The sequence below is a fragment of the Sarcophilus harrisii genome, chromosome 2 (assembly GCF_902635505.1).
Source record: "Sarcophilus harrisii chromosome 2, mSarHar1.11, whole genome shotgun sequence".
Taxonomy (NCBI): Eukaryota; Metazoa; Chordata; class Mammalia; order Dasyuromorphia; family Dasyuridae; genus Sarcophilus; species Sarcophilus harrisii.
Genome location: NC_045427.1, coordinates 478,567,253 through 478,583,300, shown reverse-complemented (window position 1 = coordinate 478,583,300; position 16,048 = coordinate 478,567,253). Strand labels below are relative to the sequence as shown.

Sequence of the window (16,048 nt, the reverse complement as noted above, 5' to 3'; positions counted from 1 at the left end):
CTTCCTTCCACTCCAAGGCCAAAAATGCAAAGAATCAATGGTACCTCATGTAAATGATCATGGGGGGACTAAGGTCAGAGGGAACCACCGAGGGGGCCAGCCCGGCGTCTGGGCCCTCACTGATGTCCCACTCTCTGAGCTTGCAGAAGCCTGGGCCTCAGGCCCTGCCCTCCTCCCTAAGCAGTCTGTGCCCTTTGCTTCTGCTCTGGCTTTCCTGAAGTTAAGCCCCCGGGGCCTCCAGGCAACTCCCCCGAGGCAGGAGAGAGGATGGCATCCCCTCTTCCTTTTAGGCTAAGCCCACCCTCAGGACTCACATGTGGCCAAGGAAGAGGGGAGTCAGTTAGGTGTTAGGCCTGGCTCTGGCCCTGAATGGCCTTGGCCAGGTCACCCCTCTGAGCCCAGACTTCTCCATTTTAACTCACTGTCTGTAAGCTCCCTTCTACCTCTGGTCCTTTTTTCTTCTTTCCCCATCTTCTGTCTCAGATTTCTTCTTGCTGTTAGCTATTTTCCTACAAGGAAAATGGTCTTGACTTGCTCCTTAAGCGGGACTTTCACAGCAGGGTATACCAACACAAAGACACCTCAGGCACTGAGGGTGGGAAGGTGGAAATTTATTTGTTTTGAGACTTCGCTCACCCCCTGCTCATGCACTGCATTGGGGAGCAGAGGTTCAAGGGACAGTATAGCAGCTCTACCTACTTGAACAAAACAAAGCATCACAAGAGAAATGGATGGGGCTGGGTGTGCCTTCCTGCCTCCCTCCAGGTGCAGCCCTGTTGGCTGCCTGTGATCAGTCTGCAATGTAGGTAGCCACTCCCTTGATGTATCCCAAATGCACAGAGCTGGGTCTCCAGAGGAGCCTCACTTCTTCCAGGAACAACCCCTTTCCCAAGCCTCATCTGGAGCAGGTTGGCCTTTCTGGGCTGAACCCTGCACCATGTACTTTGGACAAGGGTTCAATCATCTCATACTGACCATCTCCCAAGGGGCCCACAGCCCAGAGGTTGCCTGTCCACTTCAGCATCCACCGTCCGTGCCTAGGAGAGCATCCTCCTGAAGCAGAGACGTTCAAAGGTCAGACGTACAGAGAACAATGTCATTTCCTCATTTGGTCAGGACCAATCAGAAGTCTGGCCGAGAGATCTTCCGAACCTTCACTGGGTCTTTGAAGCAAAGATGTAGAGCAGCCAGCCAAAGGATGTCATTTCTCTCCCTGGGCAAGACCAACCAGGAGTCTCGCCTCCAAAGTTCCTCTAGGTCTCAGTGAATCGTTAGCCCTTTTTTCCCCCAGTGACTTTTCTATGTTCTACATAAGGCAGGGCTTCTAAGACCCTGAGGAAAAGACCTATATTGATAGTGGGAGTAAACCCCAAGTTTGTGACGGCACCATAGCTCAAAATCTTGACCTCCTAAATCTGTTCTAATGTCCTAGGCTCCTGTGTTGTTACTAGAGGCAAGGGAAGAGGTAAGCTGGCCCTGTTCTTCAGTCTCTGTGGGAACTGTTAAGGACTCTGCTCCTGTTGTGAGGTGAGAATACCTTAGTATCTCCTCTCCCAATACCTCTGACTCCTGTTTCTAGAAGCACCCTGTATAACCAGCCTCTTCATGGGCCTGGTGATGAAGGAAGCATGTATAAATTAGCAAATTATTTATCCCAGGAAGAAAAAGTGCTTGGCAATCAGAGCCCATCCTCCCAGCGGGTGAGGAGGGAAGCTGTGAGGAAAGGGCCACATGCTATCTCTAATAGGGGGTTGGACGGAGGAGAAGCAAGGGCCCTAGTCTTATACCAGCAGCCTGGTGTGTCAGGGAATAATGGTGAGCCGTTCTGGGGTCTAAGAACAGGCTACTCCCCAGCTTAGCCACTGCGGTAAATACGCAGACACTGCACGATATTCTGGCGACACAGTGGGCAGGTTCGAAGGGGCTGGCAGCAGATTTGACAGCAGCAGACATGACCACAATTGAGGAAAATCATCTGGGCCTAAAGTTTAGAGAAATGGATAAAATCAGCATCCTCCTAGGCTAAAAGTCATTCCCAGAAACCCCAAGGCAAAAAGATAATTTCCCACAAGAATAAAGGCATTTTGTGCTTATTGCCAATAAAGTGGGACTGAAGACCAAGATGTATGTGCTTGGGCCCCCCTGCCCTGCGTCGGCCAGCCCGTACCTCCCGTTCTAGGCACACCACACATTCTGAAGCCTGCACATCCAGTTGTGCAGGGGGTGCTGTTGGGGTCACAGCCTCAGGGGGCTCTTCTACAGTGGCAGGTCCTGGGGCCTCCAGGCCCTCATCTTCAACAGACTGCAGCAACTCTGCATTGAACCAGACAAGACACACTCAATGTTCACTGTCAGTTGTGCCAGGTGATTTACAATTCCCAAAGTGCTTTCATATCTATGATCTCGCTTAACCCTAACAATGTTGTGAGAGGTAACAGGTAAAGAGCAGAAAACAGAGCTCCAATTTATAGGTCAGGAGACTGAAGCAACAAAAAATTAAATGGAGAGAGGATCAAGCTTTCTGACTCCCAGGCCAGTGATGCCTGCTCTAAGCCACTTTTCTGAGGATGTAAGTTCTTAGTTGACGACCACTGTAATAGGAGAGTAATGTGCAAGGAACCTAAAACCTAGATTCTGATCAAAGCTCTTTCGAAGAAGTTTCTGACCTGACTCATTCTACAATCAATTTTCCACTTTGTAAAATGGAGATGAAAACCACTATTTGTTCACCAAACCAAACAGCAGTCAGGCATCTGAAGAACAAGATCAGTAAGGCACTGTAATATCAGATGCTTTCTCTTGGGAAATGTTAGTGTAATGTGCTCATTTCCAGATTCCCCAGTTGTCGGTACCTGGCAATGTTTTCGCCACATCCAGCAGCGCCTGGGCTCTCCTGATCAGCGCATGCTGCAGGCCAGTTTCAGAAATGCCCATCTGGACACAAGAAGACAGAGAATTTCAGAGTGAGACGGGATCTTGAAGATTACCTCATCGGAGCTGGGTACATGCCTGGGAGCTGGAAAGCTCCTCCTGGGGACCACAGCCCTGCAGAAGAATTGATGCCCCTTCATGCAGAATAGCCCTCTCTCTCTGGTCTAAGTCCCGACCCTAGAAAACACCATTGCTCCCAGTTCTGGCTTTCTGCAATGCTTTCCCCAAAGCATGGAGAGGATACAGAGTACAACCAAAAAGGCCAAGCTTCCAGCATGCTAAAACAGGACCCCTGTGGGCTAAATCTAGCCACTGCATCATGACAGAAATTCATGTGGCAATGCAGAAACATACGGCTTTTAACAAAACTGGAAAGTCAGACTGTCCTGGAAAAGACTGAACAGCAGAGATTCCTGGTGATATATAAAGGTTGTATGAGTAAATAATTGGGAGAAAGAGGCCTGATGTGGGTCACTGATAAAGGGAGGAATGCAGATTTGCTTGGTTCTGGTAGAATTTAAGAAGCTTGTAATTTCAGGAGATAGCACAGAATCTACCAAACTAGATTAAAGTATATTCCATGGGCATGGAGAACCCAACAGACATCTTATTCAGATAAGCAGCCCTGCACAACTATAATACGCTTGTTTAACGACAAGCCTGGTTAAGAATTTTTGAAGAAGGTGAATAAGGACAGGGTTAGAATGATTACTCTGCCTTCCCCGTTCCCCAAATTGCACAACATCCCATTCCCTACATTGGCCAAATCATTGGGACTCATGTGGCTCAGCATGTCTAGTGAGACTCGATGGTGAGCAAAGATGGGCAGATAATGTTCGGCTGCAAGTTCTCTCAGCAGGGTTACCAGCTGCTGCTCCAAGCCCTCTTCCTGGGGAAAGGCAAAATAATCCAATTAGATAAGTGATATTAAACTTAAAACATCATGCTGACTTAGAAAAGCACAAATTAACAACATCTATATTGTATTGTATTTTTACTTATTTTGTTAAATCTTTCCCTATTACACTTTAATCTGCTTCAGGACACACTTGAGGCCTGTGAGTCTATGTCTCTGAATTGGTTCACAAAGGGGCATTTATTTTGCAGTGGCTACCAAAAAAAATGGAAGAGGCAAGGGAAGAAATTTTCATTTCATAACCAAGACCCCAATCTCCTCTGACTCTTTGAGAACACACATGGGACACATTTTGAGAACAAGAGAAAAAAAAATTCCATTTCAAAATGCTTATACCACACAACCATTAAGGATTCTGGAACCTAAAGAAGCAGACAGTGAGGTCTATACTTCCCATATAAAAGGGAAAGAATTCCTATTATGATAAACATAATAAACACAGATTGACAGCCCCTCAAGGCCAAAGGGAAGGCAAACTAGCACGTGTAGGCAAGGCTAGCACAAATTTGGCCTCTGGGAGAGAACACTGAAAACTACCACAGAGGCATCTAAGAAGGAACTTTTGCTCCTCCCATCCAATTACTGCCTGAGCTTGCCAGCGAAGATCTGACAAGGTTGGCAAGTAGGACTTGGCTGCAAAGAACCAACAGTGGGAGGCTAGTCCCACTTTAAAGAATGACAAATGTGGCCGTTTAAAAATAAGGAGAAACATGATCTTAGAACAAGAAATCTCCCCATTTGCAGGTATTGCTGGTCTTTACCTGAAGCTTTAGGGACAAGGGCTTCTGATTTAAAAGGCGTTGATACTGAATCAGCCAGTAATTTTCCTGTGTAGTTTCATTCTTGGCTTCCATCTCCAGCTGCCAAGAAAGAAGGCTGTTAGTTCCAAATCAAGACGTTAACTGATCTTTTGACATAGAAGGAACACTAAGGAACTGTCATCAGATGTTTTCAAGGACTCATCTTTCCAGCTTGTAAGAAAAATATCTGCACTCATTCAAGATAGGGACCTGGGATAGCGTGAACAGAGAGGACTCTGGCAGTGGAGAGGTTACAGGAAGGCTCTACTTCAATTTACTGTGCTCACTTCATTAGCTTGTCTGTAAGTAAGAAAGGAGGAGCTAAGAAGGAGAGGACAACAGCACTTTGACAGAGATATCTGGCATAGGGATTACCAGGTTGGGCTTTTACAAAAAGGAGCCAGAGGGAAGCATCCGCCTGATTTCTTTGAAAAGAAAATAGCTCCTTTGTCCAGAGTAGTTTTTCCTTGAAGGATCATCCCAAAATTACTCACCTCAAATTTCTGACCAACCTAAATGCAAACCAGTCAAACTGTCAGTATGCAATCATTTCTGGAGAAAGGATTTTTTTGTAGGAAAATGTGGTTAAAATTAACATGAAGGAGCAAAATATTAGAAACAAAGCAGAAGCCCTTTGAGGACTGAATAAACTGTGGTCCATGAATGTTATTTCAATCAAAGATATGATAAATGTGAGAAATTCAGGAAAATGTGGGAAGCTTTACATGACCTGGTACAGAGCAAATTAAGCAGAAACAAGAAACAATGACAATAACAAGGAAAATAAATCCTACCCAAAAACTCAATTTTGATAAATCCAATGAATGTTTGACCCAAGAAGTCACAAGACTACAGATACTGAATGTGGCCTAGGTGGACATAGTCAGCTGTGTTGGTCAGTTCTGCGTGAGTATTTTTCTTTGTTATAAGAGGATTTGGCAAGGAAAAGAGGAAGGGTAGACAGAGAAGTGACTGTAACGTAAAGAACAAAAAACAAGGATGTTAATAAAAGTTAAAAGTGAAGTGAATGCTAAGGGCAATCTTGATTGGTGTACTTTTTCTACAGTGCTTCTGACCCAGCCTGGGCACTATCCTAAAGGATGGACTCAGGCCCTTGTGCATGGGAGCAGTGCTATTGGGGCAGAGGGCAGGCCCGCAGAGGTATCCAAACGAAGGGGGAGGCTCACCAAGATGCCTTGGAGCTCCTCTTCTCGCTGGCTTTTCTCTTTGAGAAGCTGCTGCAGCAGGGAGCTGAGGGCCTGGCGTTGCTCTGAGATCATTTCCTACAATGTACAAACAGACTCCTTTTCCACACTGCAAGAAAATGCTCCGGCTCAGACTGATAGCCACTCATACATGGGGAATTAGAGGGTGTTGTCAGAAGCCGAAATCACAGACATTTCTTCAGAGATTACAAGGAGTGCTGACAGGAACACCAGACACAGCCATGTCTCCTGAGTTGTGACCCCATTCACCTGTCCCTTCTCCCAGTAGCCCCTGCTCTACCCCGAAATCTAGCTAGGGTCCAGGTCCTGACAGGGAGTCTTGGTGGCCTTTTGCAGCCCATCCATCCCTACTTTTTTGGGATTCTCAGCTGCTCCCACTTTCTCTGAGTGCCACAGCTGGACACGGGGGTCTCAGCGATGGGCTTAAATAGAAATGACAGAAAAGCCAGCATTACCAGGCAATGTAGTTTGACTGTAGAGCAAGACTGTAAGTAGAGGCAAATAGGAGGCGAACCTGTTGCAATTGTCTCATGGCTCACACACTTCTCATACATAGAAGTGAACCCTTGGGAAATAGCTAAAAAAAGACCCTGGAACAAGCACACTTGAGGCTGGGATGGGAACACCTAGAACATCAATTGCTTCTATCACTCTTCCCCTTCAAGAAGAGAGAGCTATAAAATGTTAGATCTGGAAGAGACCTTAGAGATAATCTAGTCCAAGCCTCTCCTCTGACAGATGAGGAAACTGAAGTTCCAAGCTAGGAAATTGCCTGTGTCAGTGTGGCCTAGAACCCAGGGTTCCTGACTCCTATTCTGAAGTGCTTTCTGTTGGGCCAACAAGGACTTTCTGACAACTGGCAGAAGGGCCAAGCACAAGATTCAGAAGGACAGTTTGAATTCATGGTTACTCCAGGCATTTCCCTGGAGGCCATGCTGAAGAAAGACATAAAGATCAGCTTTCAAAGGGACAAAAAGATAGAACAGGTGAAAAGATTAGTTGTCTGGTCACAGTTTAAGGAAGTCCAAGTCCGAGAGCATGGGGCACTTGAGGGCTCTCCTGTCAGAGGACAGCTGTTGGGGTAAAGTGCACCTTAGAAGGGACATAGGGGTCACATCCCTTGAGACCGGCCTGAGCTTTTGCTGCTCCCTCTCCTCCAGCGCATCCCCCCAACATAAAAAGTTCTCCCCTCACATGACAGGATGGCAACAAAGTAAGCAAAAGCTGCAGGCCCAGAAGCATGAGCTAAACACATGGAGGACCCAGTGGCTGCTCCATTTTAAAACAAAAGAAACACAAGATGACCATGACAATGACTTACATTTCTATAGCATCTGAAGATTCACAGAAGTGTCCCCTGGGAAGGGGCTTTGAGATGGAAACTTGCCCAACTCCTGCCCTTCCAGAAACAGGCTGTCCATCCTAACTCTGCCTGAACAGGGGTCAGAACAACCAGGGGTGGTGTTTTCCTGCCTGCCTGGTGTCACCAAATCTCCCTACACTTGAGTATGAGTCATGGTTTGGGCCATTACAGCGTATTAGAAGGGGCCTTGGAACATCAAATCTTAGCACATAGAACACAGAAAGCTAGAATTGAAAGAGACCCTAGAACACAAAATCTCATAACAGAAAGAGCTGAAAAGGATTTTGGAGACTGTCTGGGCCAACCCCCTCCCTTTACAGAGGTGGAAGCTGAGGCCTCCGCCAGAAAGAATAAGGGACTTGGCCAAAAGTGTCCAGTGACACTGGTTCAGATCTGGGATTGGTCCCCAGGGCTCTTCACTGACATTCAATGGCCTTTCTCCCACAGAACTTCCTAGCTCACACATGAACTGCTTTGGAGGCTGCAGAAAGCCAAAAGTGAAACACACGAGTTTGAGAGATCCCCAAGAAAGACCCATTGCAGGTGGAAGGGATGGAGCCAGAGCAAAGAACCCTACATACCTGCAGTGACTCTGTGTCCAGGGTTTTCCTCTTTAACTCCAGCTGTGTCAACTGCAATAACTCAGTTTCTATTAACTTAATCTAAACAGAAGATGAGACAGTGTTTTTAACTTACGTTTACCAAGGATTGATTTACTCTGCTGTAGAAAACAGCCCTAACTGATGCTCCAAGTCCACCTTTCTGGGAGAGGCTGGAGTTTCAGGATGATGGAAATTCTGCTAACTTCTTGTAATTACCTCATAACCAAGTATTCCCTTTGTTGCTCAGCAAAGATGTCCCAGAACTATTACTGGGGCTCTTACTAGCCTTCCCTCTACTTGTCAAACCCATCCTGCACTTCCATTTTAGCTAAATTGTCCCTCCCAGGAAAAGACTTGTGTTATGCTAAGAAACACAATGTTTCTTGGTTTTTCCTATAAGACACCAGTTCAGAAACTGCTAGGAGACAGCTGATTTGGAATGTCAAATTAATTCTTACCTACAATTTCTCAAAGTGGAAGAGTCTCCTTTCAAAGCCCCCAAGGGGAAGCTTAGAGCTCTAAGCCAAAAGGGGAAGTGCAAAGTGAGACAGAGGGTCCAATTCAGCCAAGACTACTCCTAACTTGTCATTCCCTAGCCAGCCATGTGAAGTCACACAAAAGAGCTTCATGTTGGGCAATGTGGAATTTAAATTAAACTGGTAAATAAAAAAAAGGAAGTCATATCAGAAAAACAAAAAGTCATGCAAGGATGTGAAATTTGGATAGGCTTAATGATGATGCAATGAAACTTTCAAATAATCAAATAATAATCCCTTGCACTTTGCAGTTTACAAAGCACCCTGACATGTTCTCATGTGATCTTCTCAGCAACCCTCTGGGGTCAGCAGGACACTATCCCTATTTTACAGCACCTCAGTTCAGAGAAGTAAAATCATTTAATCAGTTATACCTTGTTATCAAGGAGAGAGTCAGGACTACAACCCAATGTTCTTTCTTTCTCTCTCATTCTATCCCACATCATTTTCTTTTTTTAAAAGTTCTATTGATACCCAGTGTTCTTTCCAATATCTATATACAGGGATGGCAAAGATTTCCTAGCTCCAGTCCTCATTCATCAGAATGAATTCCAAAAATATTTCTGGAATTTTCCCAGTGGATAGTTTTAAATGAATGAAGAAGTTCATTCTCAGCTCACTAGAAGACCTAATGGACCTCAGCAAAAGTTGGCATGAATGATGTAGGAGATGAGCCTTCACCATTTATATTATACAACAGATGGGCTTTGCAATTATGGACAGGTTCATTTTCAGAGCAGTTCCCTCCCACACAACATCTGGTAGCAAACAGTTCTTCATTGCCAATAAAGAGTTTAGGGATACTAACCAGCCTTACCCTTGGTATCACAGTGAACTTTACTAATTCAGAGGAAGCTCACTCAGGAATATTACCCTTCCCTTTAGACTGGGAGCTTTGAGGTTATTGAGTGAAAGGCTAGGTAATGGAGACAGGTAATATGGAGCAGGCCCTGGGAGCCGTTATTCTTTTCCTCTAGTCAGCCACAGAGTCAGACTCTGAAAGCTCAAAGGAACCTTAGAGATCTAATTCAACATGGCTAACGTTTTACTTGGTTATGCACATTTATTACAAAGGTTTTGTTTTCTTTTAATCATGGAGGGGAAGGAATAGGAAAGGAGAGAAGAGGAATTTTTGTTTGTTGGAAAAAAATTAATTTAAAAAATTCCCTCTTCCAACTGATTTTAGAAATTAGGAAACTGAATTCTTGAGAAGTTACTGAGTCAAGTATGGTTACCCAGTGAGTAAGTGGCAGAGCCACAACTAGAAACCTGACTCCTACTTCAATGCTCTTTCCATCTATGTTATACTTTCAAATTCATGACCTTTTAAAAAATGTTTCCAATTAAGTCCTGGAAAAAAAAAACAAAAAAAAAATGTGATGATGAATGTAGAATCATAAAATATTACGTCGTAGAGGTAGACGGGACTAAGAAGTCATGGAACAACATGCCAACATCCCAGTGATCATTAACCTCTTGTCAAATACTGACAGTTTTGAAGAGTCATTAAAGTAGCTCTTAGATTTCTCAACAGTTCTAGATACATAAAATTTGGGTTGGAAAACTGCCTCCCTGTAACTTATACAATCCCCATTCTCTTGCCCTCTAGAGCAAGACAGTACAAGGAGGTTCCTTCTTGAACATGATGACCCTTGAAACGTTAAAAAACTGCAATGGGATAAGGTTTCTCTCTGCTGAGTGAGAGGGTGTATACAATCTTTAGAAATCCCAAATGGGTTTACCTCTCGTGACCTGGAGCTCACCTGGTTTCTGATCTGCCTGTGCATGAGATCTTTTTTGAGTTGAAGGGCTTCAAAGGCAGCTTTCTGCATTTCACTCTGTAAAAGAGATTGCATTCTGTTTAGTCAAGTGGTAGAACCATTTTTCCATTTAGGATTTTTAAGCCTAGAGAAAAATTGAGGAGGACACATATTTAAAAAAAAAAAAAAAAAAAAAAAAAAGTAGAGAATTTAATTTTTTTCTTGTAGAAACTTAAAATGCTCATTCACTAGCTTTTTAAGTTCAAAGTGGGGACCTTCAATTTCACTAAGACAGTTAATATTAAAATACATAATGGGGAAGACAAAAAGGGAAAAAGAAGAGAAAAACAAGGGAAAAAATGTTTAGAAAGAGAGAAGAGATAGAAGTATAAAGAAAAGGGAACGAGAGAGACTGAGGTAGGGAGGAGAGTATAAAGAGTACCTTATGAAGTTTTTGAGACCAATTTGTAAGTCTTTGAGGATGTGGAAGGACAGCCTACTATCTCCTGCCCTTTGAATTGGTGTTTGGATAAGTAATCACTGTTTGTAATTCACTGTTCCTATTCTAAGCCTGCACCTCAGATAGCATCCATGCTACAAGGGTCAGCTAGAGCATCCCAGCAGAAGGCAGAATTCATGTGAAGATAGTGAATAAAAAAAGCCCATCCAGAGGCCTTTAGTAGATTCTCCATCCCTGATGTTTAACTTAGGTATAGCAGTGAAACTCTTAGTCATATACTTTCCAAATCCTTCAGAAAAGACTTTCCTTTGGAAGACAATTTTTTCCCTTCTTAACAGACCAGCATGAAGCTTAGCTTTCTGGCAGTTTAGGAGCTTTCACCAGAGCTCTGAACTCCAGCCTCCTTTTTGGGCCAACTTCCAAGCTCCAGGTGACAGTTGTCTGCTCAGCTCCCCAACCCACCTCCTGCAAAATCTGGCTGATGGCTTTGTTCTGATCCATCTGCTGCCAAGCCAGGATCTGCTGGAATCTTTCATCCATTTGGGCCATGCTGCAAGAAAGACAGGTGAAATCCAAATAGGAAAAAAAGAAGAGATGAAAAAATAGTCCATACAAGTCAAAGAAATTGCACTTGTGTTTCCCTCTAGCAGAGAGGGAAAAATTTAGGTTTCTGTTTTCTCTATAAATGTTGGCCATATGGTTCAGGCTTTCCCTAGGCCTCGTTTCCCTACCTGTCTGCCTTGACTGATCTGGCTGGTTTACTAACCTCAGACTCTGAAGTGCTACTAAAAACTAGGAAGAATATGACCCCACCTATTCCTTTGGTACTTTCCACTCCTAGAACTGTATGTCGTTTCCAAAGGACTCCTGGGATTTAAAAATATCACGGTCATGCACACAACCCACCAGCTTAGTTAGGATGGACAGACAACTAGAGTACCATTATACAAACACTAAGGAAGGGATCTCAGGACTTTGAGCTGGAAGGAAAGTTTAAAATTAGCTCATCCAATCTTCATTTTTAGAAGTGAGGAAATTGAGGCTGGAGAGGAAAGATGGCTTGCTTGGATGACCCTGTCACTAACTAGTGGAACAGGAATTTGAATCTAAATCATCTGCCTCCAAGGCCAGTGCTCTTTTCACTACATCTCAGATCCCACAGTGAGTTTGTGCTTGAGAATGGAAGTGAGGATGCAGACATCTCAGGCACTAGCTGTGGGCTACTGCCCAATTCCCCTGCCCTGCCCAGCCCCATCACTTTCTAACAGGTCTAGCATTCCTTCAGATCTTACCTGGAACAAGCTTGCTTAACCAGATTTTGCTTTTGAGACTCATAGGTCATTTGTATGAATCTATTCTTGCAGCTCTCCGTCAACATCCGCTGCATGGCAGCTGGGGAAAACATCAAAGACTGGTCACAGTCTGGTCAAAGACTGGTCATCTTTCAGGATGGGTTTGGGACACTGTTTTCTCAATAGTATTTTATTTTTCCCAATATATGTAAAGATAATTTTCAACATTCCAAAATATCCTTTTTTTTTTTTTTTTTTTTTTTTTTTTTACCTCTGCCCTTTCTTTACCTCCCTCCTTCCCAAGACAGCAAAGCAATCTGAAAAAGGTTTCAATCCTTTTAAACATACTTCCACATTGGTCATAGGAGTTCTAACCTTATCAGCTGTTCAGCTTGTTCAGCAACTCCCAAAGACCTACCCTGTTACATAATTCACATAATATTTATCTGGATAATCCCAAAATAGAGGTGGAATACATTAATAAATATAGTATTTAGGAAAGCCAGGTTAATTGTTTTCTAAAAACTGCTTGGTCCCCAAAATTCTAAGTATCCTAGAAAAGTATATATACATTAACCAGTATCACATCCCTGTCCTTAAGTCATCCCAAACTCTTTCCAGACCCCACATTTAAGTTTCTCTGGACCAAACCTACTGGCTTGCCTCAAACAAGAGGATGGACCTATTCCAGTAAGAACACTTCATAGAGAGAATTTTAAGGCATCATTGCCCTCAGAAAACCTAAACCTGAAATAGCTCCAATGGGACAACATGGAGCAAGAAATCAAGAAGTAGATACTCCAAAAAAAGTAATTATTTTAAAAGGATTATACTGTTCTTCTCCCCTTTATTGCTTACAAATTTGAAAATATTAACAATATATAATACCACGTTCTGGCTGAACAAAACTAGGCTAGATGCTGGATTCTAAACTGAAAAATTAGTATTTTAGACATAAAGTAGTTGCCTCATTTCCTTAGACTAATTCCTAATGCACAATTTGCATATTATTTCAATTAACCAGGATTTTGACACGTGTAGGCTTTCCCCCATTACCCTGAATAATGAAGAGTAGGTTATATCTCCCTAGGAGATGACGGAAAGAGGAAACTAATCAGCCTTAGAACACAGAATATAAACAACAATCATAGATTTGCTAAGTAAATCTCTGTCAGTTGCCCAACATAAAATCTTTCTATACTCCATGTAACCAATGTTTGTAGCAATAAAGGACTCACCGCCTGCCTCTAAAACTTACAAGCAATCTCTCTTTGGCGTAGATTCTCAGTCTCCTCCTGGGTTATGGCCATGAGTTGTTCCATCTTTATCCTGGAAAGTTTATATTCATTCAAAGAAATATAATATCAAATCTAGTTACATCAGATGAAGATGCTCATTGGACATCCTAATTAAGCACCTACATTCTCAAAGCTCCATCGGTAATTAATTCCCTTCGGGAATGAGAGGTGCTGAAGAGTCAATTTTCAAGTAGGAAAAGTGCATTAACTCATGGACAGAAGGAAGACCCTGCCAATTAACTATAACTACTAATGATGGAGAGGGTCAGATGTTGGTGTGGATTAATGGTAACAGTTGAAATGGTAGTGGAAGATTCTTGATAGTATTTTGGGAATCCAGATGATCTAAGAACATAAATTTTTAGTGGGTATTTTAAAACAATCTGAAGATAGTAAGTAATTTCTAATATAATCATTTCCCAGGGGAAATGGATTCTCAGTAGTGGATAAAATAAAGTAGACATCTAACCCCCTACTTTGGGAAATTTTTTTGGTAAAAGGCTAATTTTCACAGTTCATCAAAAGTAAAGAAGAAAGGAAGGGAAAAAGAACAACTTGCCCTAAGTTAGTTCCAACAAGCTTTTGTTAAGCTAAACACTTACCTTTCATTTTCTAGTGACTTCAAGATTTCAGAATTTTTCCTTTGTCTGTGGAAAAGATCAAAAGGCTCCTTGAAGTCAGATCACTTTATTTTTGCAAGAACCTGCTCTTGTATCCCTGAGATACCTGAGGCACCAGGACTGGATACTTAGTCAATAAAGACTTGTTGCCTAAATTATGTGATGATCAACTGTGATGGACTTGGCGCTTCTCAACAATGTGGTAATTCAAAACAATTCCAATAAACTTGGGATGGAGATTACCATCCATATCCAGAGAGAGAACTATGGAGACTGAATGTGGATTGAAGCATATTTTCATCTTTTTTTGTTTGTTTGCTTTTTCTTTCTCGTGGTTTTTTTCCCCTTTGGTCTGATTTTTCTTGCACAACATGACAAGTATGGAAATATGTTTAAAAGGACTGCACATATATTTAACCCATATCAGATTGTTTGCTATCTTGGGAAGAGGGGAGGGAGGGAAAAAATTTAGAATATAAAATCTTACAAAAACAAACTGTGAAAACTATCTTTGTATTTGAAACAATAAAATACTATTGAGGTAAAAATAAATAAATAAATAAATTTTAAAAAGACTTTTCCTAAAGGAGACAAGGCAAAGCTAACTCTCAGCAAAACGTTGAAAAAGAGAAAATTTGTCTTCTGAGGTTCCTCCTTTCCCCATGCTGTGACATGCTCCAGAACACCTCATTTTGTCTCAAGGGTCCACTGTCTTTATGATAACCTAGACTCCCTACAGTTTCTGCTGTCAGCTAGCAGTCACTTTGGAAAAGCCCTGATGAATAAATCGCTCTACAATGATAATGATATAAAACTCTTCTGAGGCAAATGCATTTTAAAGGGTTAATGCCTTCACCCAAAGAATGCATCTTGAATGGCAGAATCTTAGGCATCCATAAATCCTGATGAGAGATATTTTGGGATATGAGAAATAGGATTCTGGGAGCCCGGGAGACTTACTTCTGATTATCTTCAAGAAGCTTCTGAATCCGGCTCGAGATACTTTGCTCTGTTTGCTTCAGTTGTTCTTGCAGACGCTGACGCTCTCCATCCAGGTAGCGCTGATGTTCACTCAGGCCCTTGTCCAGCCGAAACTGCTCCTGTAGCAGAAAGCAGAGCACTTGAGACAGAGAAGCTTGAAAATCCAAGGAGTGTGAGCTCCCATTCCTCCATAAGTTGAGATGCAGTTGCTTTTAGGGTTAGGGATGAGGGAAGGACTGAAATAAAGAAGCACATAAATGTCTCTGTGTTCACAAATCCCTGTCCTTTGGGGAGATCTCACACTGCTTAAAGGAAACAATGGCAGGGGAAGAGATGATCTAGAATTCTGCTGTGCTCCGCCAGAGATTGATAGCACCTCAGCAGGAGTTGGGCTCAGAAAGGACTTTAGATGATTTGGTTTAACTCCCTCTTTGGTTTTAACTTATTTTTTTCCCAAGTTTTATCAGTGCCTTTTCTTTTTTACTCTAATTGTTTCCCAAAGTGGTGTTATCTGACTGAACACTGTACCAAAGAAAATAGTTGAGTAAAAATGACAGATAAAACAGGGTGGTGGGATGAAAGCACACTGAAGTCAGACACCTTGGGGGGAGGGAGGGAATCCTGACTTTGCCACTTAACTATGAGACTTGGAAAAGATGATTTGTTTTTCAGTGCCTCAGTTTCCTTCTCTGTAAAATGAGAGGATGTGACTGGATGACCCCTTCCAGCTTAACGTCTAAGATCCAAATAACTATATGGGAGCCACATAATCCCCCAAGAGGGGAGAAGTGTGAAACATCAGTCTTCTCCCACTTCACACGCATTATCAAGATTGGTCATTGAAATCAACCTGGGTTTGAGTGCTCCCCCGCCACCACTTTGTAATGAAGAAACTGAGAACCTGAAAAGGTGAAGCAACTTAAGGTCACGCAGATGACCAAGCAGAGTCAGGATTCACAGCAGCTTCTTCCACTCCAAATCCAGAACTCAGAGCATTCTACACACCCTCATCCCATGTCAGAATCACACAGGGTTGGGGAAGCAATCCCCACGATGTCACAGATGGGGAAAAAGTTTGGAATGTGTTTAAATAAACTCCTGCTTGGGAGAGAGATCGGGAAATCTGATCAAGTTACAATCTCTGACTGATGTGACTAATGACACTGCCAGCCAAACATGGCAGGATCACTCCCTCCACACTAAATCAAGCCTCTAACTGAGAGAGATGTGGTCTCAAGTCAGTCCTGGGCACAGTCTAAGCCT

At 42.9% G+C, this 16,048-nt stretch overlaps 1 protein-coding gene across 5 annotated transcripts in view; it reads right to left on the bottom strand.

The window, feature by feature from the left end:
* Positions 1-590: 590 nt before the first annotated feature.
* LRSAM1 (leucine rich repeat and sterile alpha motif containing 1) overlaps positions 591-16,048 on the bottom strand; it is a 40,819-nt gene continuing 25,361 nt past the window's right edge. For 3 of the 5 annotated variants that reach the window (XM_023494260.2, XM_023494261.2, XM_031954677.1), the window contains 13 exons: positions 14,765-14,904; positions 13,787-13,831; positions 13,145-13,215; positions 11,887-11,986; positions 11,057-11,144; positions 10,138-10,212; positions 7,818-7,898; positions 5,835-5,930; positions 4,609-4,707; positions 3,689-3,820; positions 2,853-2,934; positions 2,168-2,313; positions 591-1,981 (listed from right to left, as the gene is read on the bottom strand). In XM_023494260.2, the coding sequence (XP_023350028.1) occupies positions 1,856-1,981; positions 2,168-2,313; positions 2,853-2,934; positions 3,689-3,820; positions 4,609-4,707; positions 5,835-5,930; positions 7,818-7,898; positions 10,138-10,212; positions 11,057-11,144; positions 11,887-11,986; positions 13,145-13,215; positions 13,787-13,831; positions 14,765-14,904 (1,281 nt within the window). In that variant the 3' untranslated portion in view covers positions 591-1,855. The remainder of the gene's footprint in view (positions 1,982-2,167; positions 2,314-2,852; positions 2,935-3,688; positions 3,821-4,608; positions 4,708-5,834; positions 5,931-7,817; positions 7,899-10,137; positions 10,213-11,056; positions 11,145-11,886; positions 11,987-13,144; positions 13,216-13,786; positions 13,832-14,764; positions 14,905-16,048) is intronic. The other 2 variants (XM_031954678.1, XM_031954679.1) reach the window with 2 other exon arrangements.